Here is a 19959-nt window from a genome sequence, read left to right as displayed (position 1 = left end):
TTACATAGACAGTTAGTGAAATAAATAGGTTGATAAATTCCTGCACACTTAGGATCTTCAAATCAAATCAAATCAAAATCTCTTTATTTGCAAATGAGGTGTCTACCTCAGTGGCAAATGGTACACTAAAATACATTATTGTCAAGCACTAAATATTAAATTAACAAGAGAAGAAAATTTTTCCTATAATACAATATTATACAATTTACGCTAACAATGTTTTCTATTAAACACACAGCTCATCCTTAATAAATTTATATTGTTTACAAAATTCTAATTATAATATCTCCTGTACTACTTACAAATATAGTCAACTGATATACAGTATGTGGAATTGCTTCAAATGATACTATAAAACTGGTATAACATTAATATTTACATTGCATTTATTTATTTACTTTTTTTTTTTTTTTACCCATTCTGGATCCTAAGTAGCATGACGACCTGCTGCGTCTTAACCAGAGCCCCTTTTGCCACCACTTTTCAGAGTTCCTGAAGGGCCTTCACAGCTACCGTAGCGGTCCCAGGGCCCTCGAAGTCCCCACTGTACTTCACCCCTACAGGCAGTCCCCTACTTTGGCTGTCCAAACTCCTTAGATCAGGGGATGGAATTAATTTATTCACACACATTTTTTTTATTTACAATAACCTGCACCGGTCGAATGCCCTCTAACACTTCATCTATTTTCTCTGTTGCTGTTTATTCTCTTCTTGAATATCTGTACAGATTTTGGAAAAGGATCAAACACTACCCCTGGTAAACTGTTCCACTCCTTCACACCCTTCCCAATGAATGAAAATTTACCCCAATCGCTTCTGCTAAAATTCCTTCTAATTTTATATTTGTGGTCAGTCCTGCCGATATAATTATTTTCCAACTGAAGCCTCTCACGGATATCTCCCCATGCTTCTTCTCCTGTATAGGCTCTATATAATCCTGTAAGTCTAGTTTTCTCCCTTCTCTTACTTAAAGTTTCCCACCCAAGTTCCTTTAACATTTCTGATACACTACTCTTTCTCCTGAAATCCCCTGTTACAAATCTTGCTGCTTTCCTCTGCACACTATCTATTTCTTTTATTAGGTATTCTTGGTGAGGATCCCAAACACTGTTTGCATATTCCAATAATGGACGAACCATACTCAAGTAACTTTTTTCTTTTAATTCTTTGTTGCATCCTTTAAGTAGCCTCATTATGACATGTAATGATCTGTATGCTTTCCCAACAATGTCATCAATATGACCCTTCCAGTGCAAATTACTTTCAAATCTCACACCTAAGTATTTGCACTTGCCATCTTTTGGGATAACTACCTCATCCAAAGTATATTCAAATTCAGTTTTAAAGCTCCTGTTTGTAAAAGTTGTAACAGTTGATTTGCCTCCATTAACCTTCATATTATTTTCTTCAACCCATTGTTGGATACTTTCAAGGTCCCTTTGTAATTCTGAACAATCCTCAATGTTGTTTATTTCTCTATAAACAATTATGTCATCTGCATACAATCTTATTTTTGATGTTATATTGTTCCCTAAATCATTTGCGTATATTAAGAAAAGTAACGGACCGATTATACTACCCTGTGCAATTCCCTTCCAAACTTTCTCTTCCTGAGATACATTATTTCCTACTTTGACTTTCTGAACCCTTGAATTTAGAAATGCTTTTATCCAACGTGTAACCCTTACGTCCAATCCTATTCCCTCCAATTTCTTTAATAATATTCCATGTTCCACTCTATCAAAGGCTTTGGAAAGATCTATGGCTATGCAATCTAACTGACCTCCTGAATCCAACTGATCTGATATGTCCTGCTGAAATCCCACCAGTTGTGCCTCACAAGAAAATTTCTTTCTAAATCCATACTGGCTCCTCATGAACCAATTTTTATCATCACATATCCCTCTGATGTACTTCGATATTAAACTCTCCAGAATTTTACAAACTATACTGGTCAGGCTGATTGGTCTGTAGTTCTCTGGTTTCCTTTTATCACCCTTTCCTTTATAAATTGGTATTATTATAGATTCCTTCCATTCCTTTGGTATTACACTATTATTTATGACATAGTCAAAGATAAATTTTAAATAAGGCATTATGTACCACCCCATTGTCTTTAATACCTCCCCAGTAATTTGATCACTTCCTGCAGCTTTTCCTTGCTGAAGCAGTTGGATTTCTCTGAAAATATCTTTGTTTGTGAATAAGAAGCTTCTTGTTTCCCTCTGTCTCTCTCCCTCTCTATCTTCTGTTTTGGTTTCCAACTCTTGACAATCATCTACTGAATCTCTAAATTCCCTACTAAATAGGTTTGCTTTCTCAGTATCTGTTAAATAGTGTTCACCCCCTTCTCCCACCATTGTAGGAATTTGGACTCCTTTTCCTTTTTGATTCCTGATATATGAATACAGCTTTTTCCATTTCCCTTTGTGGTCATTACCCTCTTGAAGTATGCCATTCATATAATTCTCTTTTGCTTCCTTTTTCACTCTATTCAGTTCCCTCATTAGCTGTTTTCTAGTTTCTCTACTCTCCCTACCCTCTTTGATTTTCCTGTTTACTATTCTACATTTTCTTTTTAATTTTCTTATTTCCCTTGTATAATAAACAGGGTCTGAGGTCATTTTACCCTTCTTAACAGGTACAAATCTCTTCTCTCCTTCCCAAATAATTCCTTTAAATTTAGCCCAAAGTGTATCCACGTTACTCCCTTCACTTATCCAACAACTGAATTGTGATTTAAGGTAAGTCCCAAATTCATCAACTTTAGTTTTTCTGTACAATTTCTTGTCTTGTGTAACCCTCTTATTAAGCCTTTTTGGTATGAGTCCTACATCCATTATTACAGCCTTATGGTCTCCTATTCCTTCAATTACCTCAGTTTTATCAACAGTTTCCCATGGTTTAACCAGGAATACATCTAGTAAGTCAGGCTTGAGGAGAAGAATTACTATTCCTTCCCGCCACTGTAACAGAAGCTCACCCTCTGTCAAGATTTGGCTAACACCCCAAGAAGATATAATAGGCTATCCTCTCCAAGGTGTTTCAACATGTTTAAGAACACTATCTGGTCTGGGAGCCGCGTCCTTGCAAAGCTCCAAGGCGCTGCGGACTTCCCACTCTGTAAAGGGCACATTAGCTTATAATCCTCTGAAGTGTGAGTGGCAAAACATAGATGATGGTGTTCTGCCATCCGCTACAGATCCAGGAAATCAGGATGGTAATTCCCAGAACCAGTCATATTTGCAAAACAATTTGCTACATGATTAGTAATCATGAGTAGATCAGTGACAACACTGCCTGCAATGGAAATTGCTGGTAATGAGGATGGTCCTTCTACTCCTGAAATGCGTTGAAGTTTAGTTCACACTTGAGATGATAGTGTATGTGACGTCATGGAAGACGCACATCTTTCACATGAAGTTTCTCACTCTGACGAATAAGAACTCGTGCCTTAGCATAAAGTGTTACCAAATTGGCCACAGTGGGCTGCCTACGATAGCATTTACTTGTTTACAAATTTTAATTTATTCTTCCACCTAATAAATACATAGTTTATATCATCAATCGATGAAGTCATATCCCGTAGCCTAACAATGAAATTTATTGTATACAGTGTTTATGAGTGCGATGTCATTTTATAGCTGCTATAATTTCTTCATTCTACCTAGGAACGAGATTTCGTCAAGGAGTCCCAGAGAAAGATGGAATGGACTCCTCACTAGCGGCAAGACATGTATGATGTAAGTTATATAACTGCCTATGGTCTGGCTATTTGTGTTGTTAAAGGCAGCTAGTGATGTGAACTTTGGCCAAACAGCCACCACGTTTACGAATCCATTGGGCAGGAGCTTTAATGGAATTTATTTCAACAAAGTAAGAATAATGGGAAAATGGTCAGTCACAGAGGTCATCGTGTACATTCACTGAAGCAGGGGAACAAGCGCATGGCTGCACAGATTAACATCAACGCAGGAGATGGTACCGTGTGGTATGCCAAAATATGTTGATTCCTCTGTATTCAAAATCCAACTCTCCTACTAATTGTTCCAACACCCTTTCTTTAGGGCTATGCATTTCAAAGCTCTATAATGGGTGAAGGGTGTTAAAATCACCCAGTAAGATGACAGGAAGTGGGAGCTGATCTATAAGATCAATTAAATCATTGACATTAAGAGGCTGGCCTGGTGGGAAATAAACATTGCGAACTGTACTTATAATAGGCAACGAGACACGTACTGCTACTGCTTCCAGCTGGGTTCTTAAAGAAACCACTTTGCTTATAGATGTCAGAATGAGTGAAAATACCAACACCACCGAAAGCCCAGTTAACACAATCCCATTCTGTCGAGTATAGTCTAAAGTTTCTCAAGCCCGTATGATGGCCTGGTCTGTGATTAGTTTCTTGAATACAACCTATAATCGTTGCAAACTGACTGATTAGCTGGTGCAGCTAGTAGATGCCTTTCATAACCGTTACAATTTTTATTGTAACAGTGCTACTGTATGGACTTTTAAAAGGAGTTTTAGGTTGCAAGTGGTGAGATGATTGTTAACCTACACTAACTTCTCCATCTGAAGATGGAGGTGGATGCTTGATGTGCATCACCTTGTCACCAGTCGAGGTGTTGTACGCCTTGCGTTTCTTTGACTTTTTCCAGATTTCCCTCTACAAAGGGAGAGTGCAAGTTTTCCAGCAGGAGTATCTGCTGGTGCTGACAAAGACCCTTCGAATGGAGTGAGTACTTTTCAAAAATCTCCAGTGAAGAATTTCCACACCCATCTATACAGGGCATTGATCCAGTTTTTGGACGATACCATCCGTCGCAGTGGAAGTTGCCATCTGAAAAATGAAGAAAGGGAGGTGGTAACTTGGCCCAATGATATATATCCCAGCCAATGTATGGAATATTCCAGGTAATCATGGCATCTCCATTCTTGTGAACCTCTTCAACAGCGTTGCGGAGTCAAATAAGGTTTCCAAAGTCTGGATGAGTAGTATAACAGTGCCAATCTGGAAGGGCAAAGGCGATGTAACCAAATGTTCAAATTATTGTCCAATTTGTCTTCTAAACGACACATTAAAGATCTGGATGCTATCCAAGTAGTTCACTTATTCCTGGAATGACACAGTGAGAAGACGACTTAAGGGATTCGATATGGTACCCCACGATCTCATCTGGTACGCACTACGCTTGCAGAGAGTCCCCGAAGCTACATCGAATTAACAAAACTTTTGTATCGTGATGTTAACAGCGTTGTTCGTTGTTCAGTTGGAGTTTTGGCACCCTTCGCCATCAACACAGGTATCCACCAAGGCTCAGTCCTCTCAACGCTATTATTAATTTTCTGCATGTGTGCAATAACTGCCAACCCTCAAACATCCCACTGATGGGCTCTTCTCTATGCTGATGATGTTCTTCTAGAATCAGAAAAAAGCATGGCATTGTAGCAGCAGATAGAACAGAGGAAGACCCATCTTGAGATCAATGGAATAAGGCTCAATTCTTGGAAGACAGAATATATGGAAAGTGGAATGCAGTCTAACGACACCCACAACATCGGTGATGAACAACTGATGAAGATCATAAAGGTCAAGTATATTGCGTCAGTCATTAGCTGCGAAGATATCCTTCCTGATGTCTGTAGTAGAGTTAGCACAACCTGGACGAAATGACGACATGTCACTGGAGTTCTTTGTGATTGGCGGATGCCTGAAAGGTTCAAGGCGAAAATAAACTAGGTGTCATTCGTTCTATTGCCCTCTATGAAAGTGAGTGCTGGCCAGCAACATAAAGGCATGAACAAGTATTATCGGCACACTTTATCTGGATGCATTTACACCCTAGTGCTGAATTGGTCGACCTCGGCAATCTTCGAGATTCGTACTGGCAACCTTTGAAACACAAACTGCTTAAGCATTGTTGTGCAACATCTGGCACACACTTTACGTACTAGTACTGTTGTTGTTTATACAGCAAAGCCAAACTATAGAATTCATGCTAGGAACAAGATTTGCATCGAGAAATGTTATATAATGTGTATGTGACACAGTTGTTGGCTCCCTCCTTACTCCTCACACCCGTACACAAATGCATCCAGATAAAGTGTGCCGATAATACTACATGTGACGGAGATGCGGATGCTATGTTGGAGCCTTCTGTCGACACGATGGGATCATGTGTCAAATGACACTGTCTGTCTGCAATTGAGTGCGGCTCCGATCGTAGAGAAACACCTTGGATGCGCGGCTGAGATGGTATAAGCACATTGTACAAAATGACATGAATTCAACTGCTAACACGGCTTTGAGATTGGATCCTATCGGAAGATGGCCATGTGGAAGACCCATAAAGCGCTGGTTAGACAGGGTTATGGAAAATATGAAAAAAGCAAATGTGACACCTGAAGGCACATCTGACTGCAACAAATGGCAACGACACTGCACATATGTGGACCCTCCAACTGTGTGAAAATAATGCAAGGAAAGAAAGAGAGACCTTCCTGAAATTATGTAAAATATCCTGCAGTGTGTACAGTACAGTTTTTACTCGTAAAAAGCTTGGGTGTTACTGAAGAGTTCTAGCAGGAAAATGAACGAGGTAGTTTCCACTGGCCAAGCCCGCTGAAATTTACACACCGCCTGACCTTAGGAGTAAAACTTTCACACCATTTATCACAGGTATTGGCTGCATTAGAAACATTACTAACATTGCCCATACCCTCAGCCACTTTCATATTGTCAAAGCCAAGGATGAGACTGATATACATCAATGAAAGTAACAGATTTCTTTTAAACCATACCAGAAGACAAAGTACATTACAAACACTATATTTCAGATTTACTTAATGTTTAAATTAAGGATAGTGGTCAACAATAGGAAAGGAAGGGGGTCTGATTAGTTCAATGGCTTAGCTGCTGGTTTCCCACCTGGAAAGCTGAAGTTCAAATCCCAGCTGATCCTGGGTTGATATTTTCACCTCAAAAATCATGAGGTGTCAGGAAGGGCATCCGGCCTTAAACCCCCGGCAAAAACCAAAATGAGCCTGGGTTGCTTCAGCGACCCCAGCAATAACAGGGAGAAGCTGAAGAAAGTTTTTAGTGCTCAACAATAGAGTGAGTGACAAACTGAAAAAATGTCCAAGGAAATGTATCAGCCTTGGTTACACTAAGGGTTGTAAGTTACCTGTAAATTGCAAGGCAAAGAAGACAGTTTGTTTCATCCAAGTTATTGTGACAAACAATGCCCATTTCAAGTGTACTGGCCGAGATTCAAAGGATGTCCGAGTTTGCGAGCAGCAGTCACTCGTTTCTCGGGCCCCTAAAATACTACTACTCCCATAAAGCCCACTGTCATTATCCATGTTATACGTAAACAGATGTTACCATCTGATTAGCAACATAAAACGCAAGTATTACGCTAACCTTATACCGTGCAAAGGCTAGTTTCTAGAAGTCTGATAACAAAATTGGATCAATATTTTTCCTCTGCTTGAATAGTTTTGCAGGAGCATAAAATGTTCGAATATAAAATTTCATTAAGATACTACTTCTTTTCTTTCATGTTTTAGAATAAAGGCCACTAGATATAACTCCAACATTCCTACAGTACTTCTGTTTTCATTTTCTTCCCTTCAGCTATCGAGTGATTTGGATACAAGTGACATCATTTTCGTTGATTAAGCTACCAATACACATTTTAACAAGGAAGAATATCCTTATCATTACTTACTTCCTTTGTACCAGACTGGAAATTCAATTAATTGCATACGTCAGCTTTGTTTATATAGTGTAACAATGAAGATTCAAGATATAGTACATCCCATCCGTCATGAAGACAATCATTAGTGCATTCCAAACGGTACAGGCGTACAGCCGAAACGTGTGCCTGGTACAAAGAGTATGTGCAAATCACACTAAAGTAAATTTGGTATGTGGCAGGCTATCTTCGCCCTTCGCCTGTCCAAAGAGTACATGTTCTGCTGTCTGTCCTGTTTTGCGGCCCTGGTTATCCAAACAAAAGTTGGTTGGCTCCTTGTAGTCAGGTATAGTTACATTGCAAAAATTAATGTTTCAACGGTTCAGATATTACTGCTACCGTATCAATATCAAAATAAAGGGTTCCGTGATGAATACATGTCTATATTTACACAATGTTACATGATACTTTTCTATCTACAAAAGTCTTTGTTTTGCGCAATATATCTTAAGCTGAGTCAACCTAAATCGTATTATAGAGCCACCCAAACAAGTGTAGAAGTTCGGATAGGTTGGTGCAGCTGAAAAATTCGATCACTTCGCGCCTTCGCGGTATTTCCTTCTTGTACAACAGGTTAAAAGTGGCACAGTTGTGTTATTGATGGTGTACTGTGAATTTAATCTCGATTTAATTGTGTGTGGACACAGTGTAAGCGCAAAGCCGAATCAAGGAACTGAGAAGATCACATGATCTGCTTATTGTGATCCAGTGCATGAGGAAACTGAAAATATCATATGATCTCCTTCTTGTGATCTGGTGCATAAGTTGTCTTAAAAGACGTGATGATACTAGAAGATGACAGAACAGCTGCTCGGACGGGCAAATTCCTTGCATCTCTTCGCAGTGGAGTGTCTGAAAATGTGCATCAAAGAGCCGAATGTGATTACAAGGACCTTTCAAAGAAGTTTGCCCTCCAGACTAAAGATTACACAAAACAATTCGCCCATATTTATGCCATTCGTCTTGTCCGAATGCGGGAGATGATAACAAAGAGAGTAAGGAGAAAATGGGGTAAGCTTTGATAGGTAAGATGTATCGGTTAGTTGTGATTTAAGAATGTATGAATGAATCACACATTTTCATCGTTGATTTATATGGCTCTCAGTATTCAATGGACAAATCATTTCCACAACTTCTTTTCGCAGTTATCTTTGCTCTTTACCACCATAGCTGCTATAACTAAATGCCAAGTCTAACCATCATCATGTATGAAGAATGCAGGGTTAAGAAAACATTACAGGCCTTATGGGCTTAGTGCATTCCATTCTTGCCATAGCCCCTTAGGCCTACACACCGCATGATGCAGCTGTTGCAACAGTATGCAAAGTAGATATAATAATAATAATAATAATAATAATAATAATAATAATAATAATAATAATATCATTAGTTCAGCCTGTGGGCCTCCATTCACACACGTGTAACAACTGTCGTTTGTTTACTTGCTTGCGGCCTTCTTGGAAAGGATGTTCTGCAGCAGTGCTCAGTGCTGCCAACCTCTGTACTTAGGAACTATGCTTTGATCGTTCCCCGGGCATAACTTTATATCCCGCAGCCCAACGTTTATAACATTATAAGGAAGTGAAAATAATGCAAATCTTATTTGGAATTCCTTTTAGAGGAGAGATGTGTTCATTGTCATGTCTAGGAACCCACCAACCTGCCCCAAGAAGTATATTTACTTTTATAACCTAATAAAGAGCAGCAGCCGCCATCGTCCATGGCTAAAGTAGCTTCTTGCATTCTCATTGGTCAACGTGAACGAAATGTGACGTCATTGCCATCAATGCTGATAAATACATTGTGTTACCAACCCCGGCTGAATAAAAGCACAAACAAAAAAACACCTTGTAAAATAACAATGCGGCTTGTAACTGTCCGGACCAATGGTCTTGTCCAGATCCTATCCTAATCGTCCGCACGGCAAGAACCAGTCCATACCAATGGTCTCGTCTAGGTCTTATCCTAACCGTCCGCATGGCAAGAACCAGTCCAGACCAGTCGTGTTTCCAAACGAAACTAGGGGCCTAGGGGTGCTTCGCGGCTTCTAACCATCCAGACCACTGGTCTTGTCCACGGCAAGAATCCTAACCGTCCAGACCAGTCGTCTTGTCCACGGCAAGAATCCTAACTGTCCAGACCAATCGTCTTGTCCACGGCAAGAATCCTAACTGTCCAGACCAATCGTGTTTCCACACGAAACTAGGGTCGTAGGGCCGCTTCGCGGCTTCTAACCGTCCAGACCAATGGTCTGAAGCCGCAAAGCGTCCTTAGGCCCCTAGTTTCATATGTGGTTAGGACAGGATCTAGACAAGATGATTGATTTGGACGGTTAGAAGCCGCGAAGCGGCCCTAGGCCCCTAGTTTCATATATGGTTAGGATAGGATCTAGACAAGACGATTGGTCTGGACGGTTAGGATTCTTGCTGTGGACAAGACCATTGGTCTGGACGATTGGAAGCCGCGAAGCAGCCTTAGGCCCTTAGTTTCATATACAGTTAGGATAGGATCTAGAAAAGACGATTGGTCTGGACGGTTGGATTCTTGCCATGGACTAGACCATTGGTCTGGATGGTTAGAAGCCGCGAAGCTGCCCCTGTATTGTACATTATTTTCTTCACATGTTGCATTTACTTGCGCTTTTATTGTGTTGCGGTTGGTAACAGAGTATGATCAACATTCTCGACAGGAAGGAGATCATGTGCCACTTTACATTGGCCAGTAGGAATACAAGTAGCTATTTCAGAAATAAAAATGGCGTAATATAATCTTAATTAGGTTATAAAAGTAAATGTGCTTCTTGGGGCGGTATGGTGGGTTCCTGGACATCACAATGAACACATCTCTCCTCTGAGACGTTCTCCAAGTAAGATTTCACTAATTCCACTTACTTGTAGCATTAAAAATACGGGGGCCCATGGGCTGAACTAACACTGGGCTACCTGTTGGTCCGCGGGTTACTGTAGGGGCCCTCTATCCGCCTCCTGGGGACGCTCTGTAGGGGTCAGGTTGCCCTGGTTACTTTCGGAAGTTAACCTCACCCACAAAGCCTTAGGTTATTTGCAGAGTGTATTTACACAAGAATCACGCGAAAATAAAGTAAGCAATATCCTAACTAACATATTAACTACACCACAATACTACTGAATCTAATCTAATATAAATTCTGTTTCTCCTCATGGAGTAATGGGCATCAAGGAAGACTCTCAATTCGTATGTTCTGCAGCCAGGTCTTTTATGTCATCCTATGTTTTCCGAATTCTTATTGGTTTGCCTCCAGGTGTTCCTAGTCTTCCACGCTTCTTCTTTCTTATTGGGTTCCATTCTAAGACCGACTTTTCAACGACTCTGCCCTGGTTTTGTAATGCGTCATCTCTCCATCCCCACTTTCTTTTCCTTATTTCTATGTTGATGGGTTTCTGGTTGGTTTCCTTCCACAGGTTTCATGTGTGATCACTTCAGGCCATCTTATGTTGATGATACAGTGCAGACAGCAATATTCACAAACACTTGGAGTTCGTGTGTGATTTATTCAGTGACCTTCCACGATTCAGAGCTATAAAGGAGAGTGGACTTCGCATTAGTATTGAAAAGTCAGATCTTGTTTGTTCATGAGAGGTTACTGTTCTTCCAAATAGGATATAATAAAACAAATTAACTATTTACCTTGACATCTTGCAGTATGCTGTCATTGATTCTCATCTCCATTGTCTTTGTGGCATGTCTTTTAAGTTTACAAAAGGAGTACATTTATTGTTCAACCTATTCAATGTACTCCTTTTGTAAACTAAGTGTGATCGCTGTTTTCAATACGGACCAAAACTGAGAGTGATGACTTGTAATGTCTTTTAAGCCCAATAGCTGCTGCTTCTTGATCTAATTCCAGCAGCTTCCCCTTCATATCTTCAATGTTCTTGGACAGTAGGCCAATGTCATCAGCAAAGTCCAGATCTTCACTGTATACTGTTACCTTTACTTTTCCCCTCTACTGCCTTCGTCATAACTTCATCCAACATGAGTGAGAACGTTGTAGGAGAGAGGACGCATCCTTGGCGAGCACCTGAGCTGAATGTGATAGACTCGGTTAAGTTTCCTTCGTGGATGATATGACGTTCGTTCCCATCATACATCTCTTGGATTATGTTGGAGATTTTATCTGGAATGCCATATTCATTGAGCGTATTCCACATTGCGTTCCAGTTCACAGAGTCAAATGCTTTTTAATAGCATAGAATTTCGCACAATGTGCAGGGAATAATTAGTTTTCACAGAACTTTCTTAGAGAAGAACCGCGTCGATTACACCACAGTATGTGATATCTGTCACATGGCCGTCCGCATAGTTCACACAGACACTGTATATCCGGGACGTGGAACTTCTTCATGCTACACACTCTATGGTGAAACCCATGAACCAGAAAGCGGGTCACTACATGTCGCAGCTCGTAGCTCGAGTCCATCCAGTCAGTCGACATCATTGCTTTGGACGCATAGAAATAGTCCCACATTTCCTTCCGTTTCTCTTGCAGCTCATGCAATAACTGTTGATAGGCCTCAGTAGCTGGCAGGTGCAACTGCATGCAAAGTTCTTCAATGTAGTATTCCGGCCGAGCCAGGACATACACCAGGCGGAAAGGAGTGAATTTTGAAAGAATCATAGCCTTTTTTCAAGTACCTTGCTTTGACGCTTTCTAGTAGTTCCAGGTCTTTCTTTTTCAGGTGGTCCCATATATTATCGGCTCACTTTATCTTGGTGCATTTGTGTACGGGAGTGAGGAGTAAGGAGGGTTCTGGTAGTGCTGCCAACTGAATGAAAATGAAATCTGAATTGAATCAAGAATATGATTGATCGATATGTAGTTTCTAAACCATTATTATCTTAAGCCAACAACTGTGTCACATATAAATTATATAACATTATATAACATTTCTCGATGCAAATCCTGTTCCTAGCATGAATTCTATAGTTTGGCTTTGCTGTGTAAACAACAACAGTACTAGTACATAAAGTGTACGCCAGATGTCACACAACGATGCTTAACCGATTTATAGTTTGTGTTTCAAAGGTTGCCAGTACGTATCTCGAATATTGCCGAGGTCGACCGATTCAGTACTAGGGTGTAAATGCACCAAGATAAAGTGTGCCGATAATACATTCCAAAGCATATGTCAAGACTGGTGTCACTTTCAGCTTAAATTGGTCCATAGCTGTTTTGAGTGAAAGTTTACTAAATATTCTTCACTTCACTCATTGAAGCCACTACGGACGCTACCTTCTCCTTTATATGTATGGTAAAGATATCAGCATGGGTTTGGAATGTCAGACCCCTGAGTGGCTCAGACGGTTAAGGCGCTGGCCTTCTGATCCCATCTGGGCAGGTTCTATCCTGGCTCAGTCCGGTGGTATTTGAAGGTGCTCAAATACATCAGCCTCGTGTCGGTAGATTTACTGGCACGTAAAAGAACTCCTGCGGGACTAAATTCCGGCACCTCGGCATCTCCGAAAACCGTAAAAGAGTAGTTAGTGGGACGTAAAACAAATAACATTATTATTGTTATTATTATTATTATTGTTATTATTATGGAATGTCAGACCCAGATACTTGAAGCTATTCACTATTTGCAAGTTTATCCCTTCTAATTTGATTACTTGGTTTGTAGCTAGTCTTCCTCCCTTTCTGAAGGTCATCATGACTGTTTTCACTTTATTTATTCATTCTTAGCCCAGTCTCTTTAGACCATTTCAGTAATTTGTCGAAGGCTACTTGTAACTGCTTAGTCGATTCCGAAGTTCGAACCATGTTGTCCGCTTACATATAGATAGCGACGTTGTTTATGCTAACTACTTGTACTACGTGCAGAACAGCTATGTTAGGGTACGTTCAAGATGCTTCTGAGTCAGACAGTCGGCGCCGAGTCGACATAAGTATGTCCTGTGTTTTTAAGCAGGACTGGCCATAATGCACCTGCGCACAGTAAGCCTGCGCACTGGTAGTCTGACTCCGATATTTACCGGAATGATTCGTTCATTCTGGTTTCAGACAACCTGCCGCGCAGGCTGTTGATTTTCGCGTTGAGTGTGGTAATCCACCCAGTTCTTCGTAAGCCTGTGTTCAAATTTTAACAAAATAAAACAAAACGTATCCGAACTCATTCTGAAATATTCAAAAATCTGTTTTCGTCGACAAGTAACTGTGAAAAAAGGTGTTTGTACTCCCCGTAAATATATCTTAATTCATTTATTGGATGTATATCACTTCTCATTCGTTTTAACTTGGTTGTAACATTGTCACTTAGCAGCAATAGAACTGCAGCCTGTTCTCTTGTTAGTTCCATGCTACACTGATCAGTTGTATTTCATATCTTTTCTTTTGTGGCAGCTCTGTCTGCGCTGACAACCAGCTTTCATAATGGCCACATCCCACCTGCCACTCGGAGTCAGACATTCAGCGCCGACTGTCTGACTCAGAAAACCAGCGTGCATCTTGGACGTACCCTTAAACAGTAGGGGGCTTAGTGGGTCGCCCTGCAATATACCGTTTGTTTGTTCTAACACACTGGATACTGATCTGTTGTCGTCGATCTGGACCACGTTGTTAGCAAGAATACTCCTTATAAGCATTGCTATGTAGTTTTGAGGTCCAATTAGGGATTCTAGCCTCTCTATTATAAGCTTTCTGCTCACCAGGTCGAAGGCCTTGCAGTAGTCAATAAATATGGCATGTTAATTTGCCACCTTTTAGTCTCAATGATCTCTCGATATTATTTTGTAGGCATTTTATGCCGTCAATTGTTGAACGACCTTTCCAGAAACCAAGTTGTTTCTCAGGTATTCTCCTATCCACGAAGTCTGAATGTCTTTCCATCAATAATCTTGTCAGTATTTTAAAGCCTGCACATTCCAAAGCAGTGCCCCTCTATGTGTTAGGGTCACCTGTATCTCCTTTTCCTTTGTATAACACCTTTAGTAATGAACATCTCCACTTGTCTGGCACGTTGCACTCTAGTAGACAGTTATTAAGCAAGTGTGTCCAGTCTTCTATCAGTACATTTGTGCTCTCTGTTATGTGTTCGTTGAAAATCTGGTCAGGGCTGCATGCTAATTTCTTCTTCAGCTGTTTTAATGTTGTTTCTACTTCCTTTGCAGTAACAGTACTACGTTTACGTTGCTCTTGTGATCGTCAACTGATGCTGGTCGTGTTTCTTCCTTCTGTAACACATCTTTGAAATGCGCTTCCCAGATCTCCATAGGTATATCCCTGGGGAATTGAGGTGGTTTTGCTTTCAGGGCTATATATGAATGTTCCTTGGCTTCTTCCATTAGCTTCTTTTCTTCATCCAGCAGAACATCTTTCCCTGGTAGCTCTCAATATGGTTTTATATTCCCTATTTTTCTTTGTATATTCCTGTAGGTCAGACTGAGACTGGGACTTTCTGAACGTGTGCAGCGTTTGTAGCGCTTCCTTGCGGGCTTTGTAGCATAGCTTATTAAACCATGGTTTTGCACGTCTGGGGTTAACTAATGATCGTTTAGCAGCTATTTTAATAATGCTCTCCAGATAATCCAGTATCTGATTCAGATCTCACCCATGTTTATGTCTTGGCGTGCCTTTTTGAGAATCTCTTGATTTAGTTTCCTGGAGTATGGATTTCTGGCCTTGGTCTCTTTGGTGACAGTCGTTCTATACAGTGTGTGATTTCCACTGGTAAATGTTTTCTGATGACCACATCATCCCTTACTCTACCGCCTGTTCTGTGCACGTTTTCATGTTTGTAAAAACAAGGTCTATTGTGCTGCTCCCATTGCTGCATATACACGTCTTGCAGTGGTTGTCATTTACAAGGGATAGCCCTTCCCCTTGTATATAATTGAGTATACTGCCTGTTTTCTTGTTAACTCGGTCCACCCAACAATTCAGGTCTCCTGCTAGTATAACTGTCGCACTACTGCGAACTCTAGCCAGTGTTGTGCCTATATTGTCTATTATTTCCTCCTCTTTGCATTCTGATTGAAAGTATGCTCCTGTAATTACACATGAGTTTGTTCTCACTGCTAATACATTGTCAGTATTATATAATGTCCCGATTGGGGCTAGTCTCGGACTAACCAAGCATGTTATGCCGCCTTTCGGTCTGCCCTTCTGTCCTTGCAAAGCAAGAACATACGCTGCATACACATTATTTGGACACCACTCCTTTGTCAAAAATGTCTTTAGGCATCATATTCATGGCATTTACTAGACCCTCAATATTCTATGACAGACATTTGATAGTTTTGTTCGTCTCTTCCTCTAAATCTCCAGGAGGCACGAAAAGTATGACAGGTGACATTTTCCGGCCAGAACTGGCTGTCATATAGCTTCTCGAGGTCTTACAGGGGCACGTCAATTTTGAATGTTCAACTAGAAGGTCTGAAGCTCACTAGTGACAGTCAGTGTCGCTTATTCCGTTTTCTTTTAGGTATTCCTCGAGGTCCTCATTTGTAGTGTCAGCATTGAGCCTTCCAATGTATAACCAGCGCTTGCCCTCAGCTGCTTTGATCTTGCTCTCTCCCTGCTTACTGCCATGCAATAACTCCCTTTTCTCATGAGACCCAGGTCTTTGAAGTTGACTTACCTGTCTTGTGCGTCCTTCTCCCGTGGCGCCCGTTAATTGTGTATGCCTTCTACGGCTACGCTGCATTTTCCACGGGCCGTCATGTCCTACTTCTACCCCTTTCTCTTCCATTCTCGCTCCCCTGCTGCCTGTTTGTTGAGTTTCCATTTGTATATATTGTGCTGGACGATCTCCTTCGCTAGAGCTTCTTGGTCTTCGGATGATACTGCCAGGTTCTGTTTCTTTTCTTTCTTTCACCGACAGCTCTGTGTGTCGTTCTGTTACATTATTACAGTCTCCCTCGTGCTTTATCAAAATCTACAAAGTTGAGATACAGTGAGCTCTGCCATTCTATGCTTTGTTCCAGATTGATGCATACAGTGTTTATGAGATTGCTACAGATGTGATTTTTGCGGAAGCCAGCTTATTCTTTCTGCATTTTGCAATCGACTGCATCTGTGATTTGATTGAGGATGATTCTTGATAATAATTTGCAGGAGTTGCCTTTCCAGTTATCACAATCTATTGCAGTATCATTTTTCTTTAATATCAGTCCTCTTTTCCAGTCCCTTGGCAATTTCTCTTCCTGTTATACCTTTTCAGAAATTAGCTTCAGTTGGCTGACTAAGATTTTAGTATCGACTTTGAAAACATTCGGGGAAATGTTATTGCCTCGTGGTGCCTTTCCGATCCTTATCTGGTTGAGTGCTTTTCAAATTTCTGCAGTAATTGGACAGTGCAGTAGGATATCTGGATCTGCACTTACAATTTCAGTTACCTCTTGTCATGTGTTAATGTCCTATGCTTTTATGAAGGATTTCTGTGAAGTGTTCCCTCTGTGTCTCTAGTTGATCTTGGTCCTTTTTGAACTTCCTCTTGAGCTGTTGTTGTGATTCTGTACAGTTCCTTACTATCACCTCTATATGCAGATTCCTCGGCTTTCTTTGAGCGTTCATTTACAAATTGTCGGCGGTCCCCGCATACACTTCTCTTCACCTATCTGTTGATATTGTATTCTGCTTGCAATTTTGTCATTCTCAATATTCTATCACTGCTTCACATATATCAACCAAAACATTTCTTTGTCTTATCCCATACTGTTTCATTGTCTGAATCTGGTTCATGAGGTATTGCCTTGAAGCTGTTCCTGATTTCTACAGGGTCTCTCATACAAACTCAGACTGAACGCACAGTGTTTGTACTTTGCGCTACGGCAACTGTATCAGTTGAACTTATGTCGCATGTGGCTGCCCTGCTTTAAGTGTGTATACAATCTTTTATGAATTCTTACCTTATAAAATATGCTGGAAGTGTCATCCTTCCTGGGTTCCACGAAGCTACTACGCTGGCGTAGCAGAGGGGAGGTGATACTCCCACGTGGCACGTCCTAGGTGACGGATAGGGGGGTCCTAACCAGCTTGCCGGCGGACTTGAGGGAAATAAAATACCTCTCGCGGACCAAACACACTACCCCCTGCGGGTGGGGGACGCACATGTAGAATACACCCGCGGTATCCCCTGCCTGTCGTGAGAGGTGACTAGAAGGGGCGACCTCGGGATGATTGAATTAGAACCATGAGACTACTTTTGATTCGTACCATCATATGGAGAACACCATGGGTTGCCTGTATTTACGAGTAGTACCACTATATTAGGTACGAAATAGGTTTGTGATTAGTAGCAGCCTAGAGCCTGGCCTGGGGTTTTCCAGTACCCGTGCGTCATACCCATGTGAGCAACACCGCGGGTCTGGGCGTTGCCTGTGAGTTGTACCACTATATGAGCAACACCGTGGGTCTGCGTTGCCTGTGATTAGTACCCACTATGTGAGGAACACCACGGGACCCATGGGACCAGCACCCGTGACTAGTACACCTAGGTGAGGAAACTCATCGGTTTGCATTGGCTATGAGTGGCGCCATTGTGTGAGAAACACCATAGGTCTGCGTTACCTGTACGAAGTACAATACTTGTGAGTAGTACCATCTTGTGTGGAACACCGTGAGTCTTCGCTACTTTTGATTAGTAGCCCAACATGATTGATACCATGGTTCTACTTTACTCGCGACATGTACCATTCTGTGGGGCCTTAGACGTGGATTTTGCATCCCTTTCGACATCAAGCATCATTGTGCTTTATAAGTGATCCCTTGGTCAGTAATACAATTATTTACGATCTTTTTTTTGAGTCTGATCCACTGTTTTTGTTTGTTTGTTTGTTTTTTTGGTTTTTGTTGGATTCATGTCCATCCATTCATTCTTCATGACATTTTTTATTTTATTTTGGTTAGTGGATGAATTTGAACTTTTTGTTATTTCATTTTGTATCATTAGGGGCCAATGACCTCGATGTTAGGCCCCTTTAAACAACAAGCATCATCATCATCATCATCATCATCCTTCCTGGGTTATTCAGGCATTGTATATGGTAACCACATTCTGGCTGATGCGAGTGAGTTCTACCACTGTAATGTTCCTGATTTCATTTGTAATCAGTGTTTTCTTTCAGTTCCTCCAATGTGTGAGGATTTGTTCGATACTCTTTTTCCTTTCAGTTTACCCCACTAGTAAGAATCACACACTATTAGATCTGGAGAACGAGAGGGAAATAGATTAGCACTGATCACTCTGTCTGCAAACACCTCCGAGTTGTGAGAAGGGCATCTTCTGCTGTACGAGCAGGGGCTGAATCTTGTTGAAACCACCCACATGATTTTTTTTCCATTAAGTGATGGAAGAACAGTGTCAAAATGTCATCTTGGTACCTCTCTGCATTTACTGTAGTCTCGAAAAAATAGGCCCAGTTATTAGTCTTGCACTAACAGCATAGTAAACACCAATCTTCCTATCATAACGAGGGACTTTATAAACACCCTTAGAATTTTCTGCACACCAATAGCAAGAGTTATGCCTGTCCACACAACCATTAAGATGAAAGCAGAACTTTACATACGAAAATACGGTGTTGCAATGATAACTGTCTCACCATGCTAACAGCTGAGGTTCAGACTGGCGACTCATGCTTGCAAGGTCAAGAATTGTACGCGTACATCCTATACCACAGCTTACGGATCGGAGAGTAAAAATGCCGCTTCAACAGTTTTAGTTTATATGAGAGACCCTGTAGTTAAAATTTATTCCCTTTTTGAATTATCCTTGAGTTGCTTGATGCCAAATGTTCTGTTGAGTTTTTCACATTTTCTGTGAGCTGCCATTATTTTCACCTGGAATTCTGTAGGCATAAGGTGGTGTGATCATTATAGACATCTGCTCCTCTCTTGTTGGCACAAACATGAACACCCAGTCCCTGAGTCAAAGGAATTTTCCAGACATGATTAAAAATCCCTTGCCAAGAGTTTTGGCTACATGGTTTGAAGTATGTAGCTATTAGCTTGCATTCAGGGAGATAGTAGGTTTGAACCCCACTGTTGGCAGTGGTTTCCCATTTTCACATCAGGCAGATACCAGCAGGGCTGTACCTGAATTAAGGCCATGGTCACCGTCTTGCCAGGCTTAGCCCTGTCCTATCCCATCGTCGCCAAAAGACCTGCCTGAGTCAGAACGATGTAAAACAAATAGCGTAAAAAGAAAAATGAAATCCCTGA

At 41.0% G+C, this 19959-nt stretch overlaps 2 protein-coding genes across 8 annotated transcripts in view; one reads left to right on the top strand and one right to left on the bottom strand.

The window, feature by feature from the left end:
• Positions 1 to 7913, bottom strand: part of LOC136873801 (NF-X1-type zinc finger protein NFXL1) — a 213111-nt gene extending 205198 nt beyond the window's left edge. The window contains exon 1 of the mRNA XM_067147048.2: positions 7734 to 7913. The gene's annotated coding sequence lies outside the window, so the exon portion shown is untranslated. The remainder of the gene's footprint in view (positions 1 to 7733) is intronic.
• The window catches only part of PolD2 (DNA polymerase delta subunit 2), a 119338-nt gene that overhangs the window by 13196 nt on the left and 86183 nt on the right, over positions 1 to 19959 (top strand). For 2 of the 7 annotated variants that reach the window (XR_010860176.2, XR_011018259.1), the window contains exon 1: positions 8287 to 8771. The exons of 1 other annotated variant lie outside the window; for it this stretch is intronic. Coding sequence is in view for 2 of the 6 variants with exons in the window: in XM_068227575.1 (XP_068083676.1) it covers positions 8543 to 8771 (229 nt within the window). In the remaining 4 variants the exon portion in view is untranslated. Of the gene's footprint in view, positions 1 to 7977; positions 8047 to 8284; positions 8786 to 19959 lie in introns of those variants that run through there. 4 more of the 7 variants (XM_067147051.2, XM_068227575.1, XM_067147049.2 and 1 more) reach the window with 4 other exon arrangements.

This window comes from Anabrus simplex, chromosome 5 (assembly GCF_040414725.1).
Source record: "Anabrus simplex isolate iqAnaSimp1 chromosome 5, ASM4041472v1, whole genome shotgun sequence".
NCBI lineage: Eukaryota > Metazoa > Arthropoda > Insecta > Orthoptera > Tettigoniidae > Anabrus > Anabrus simplex.
Note: the sequence above shows the minus strand (reverse complement) of the source record. Positions and strands in the feature narration are given on the sequence as shown.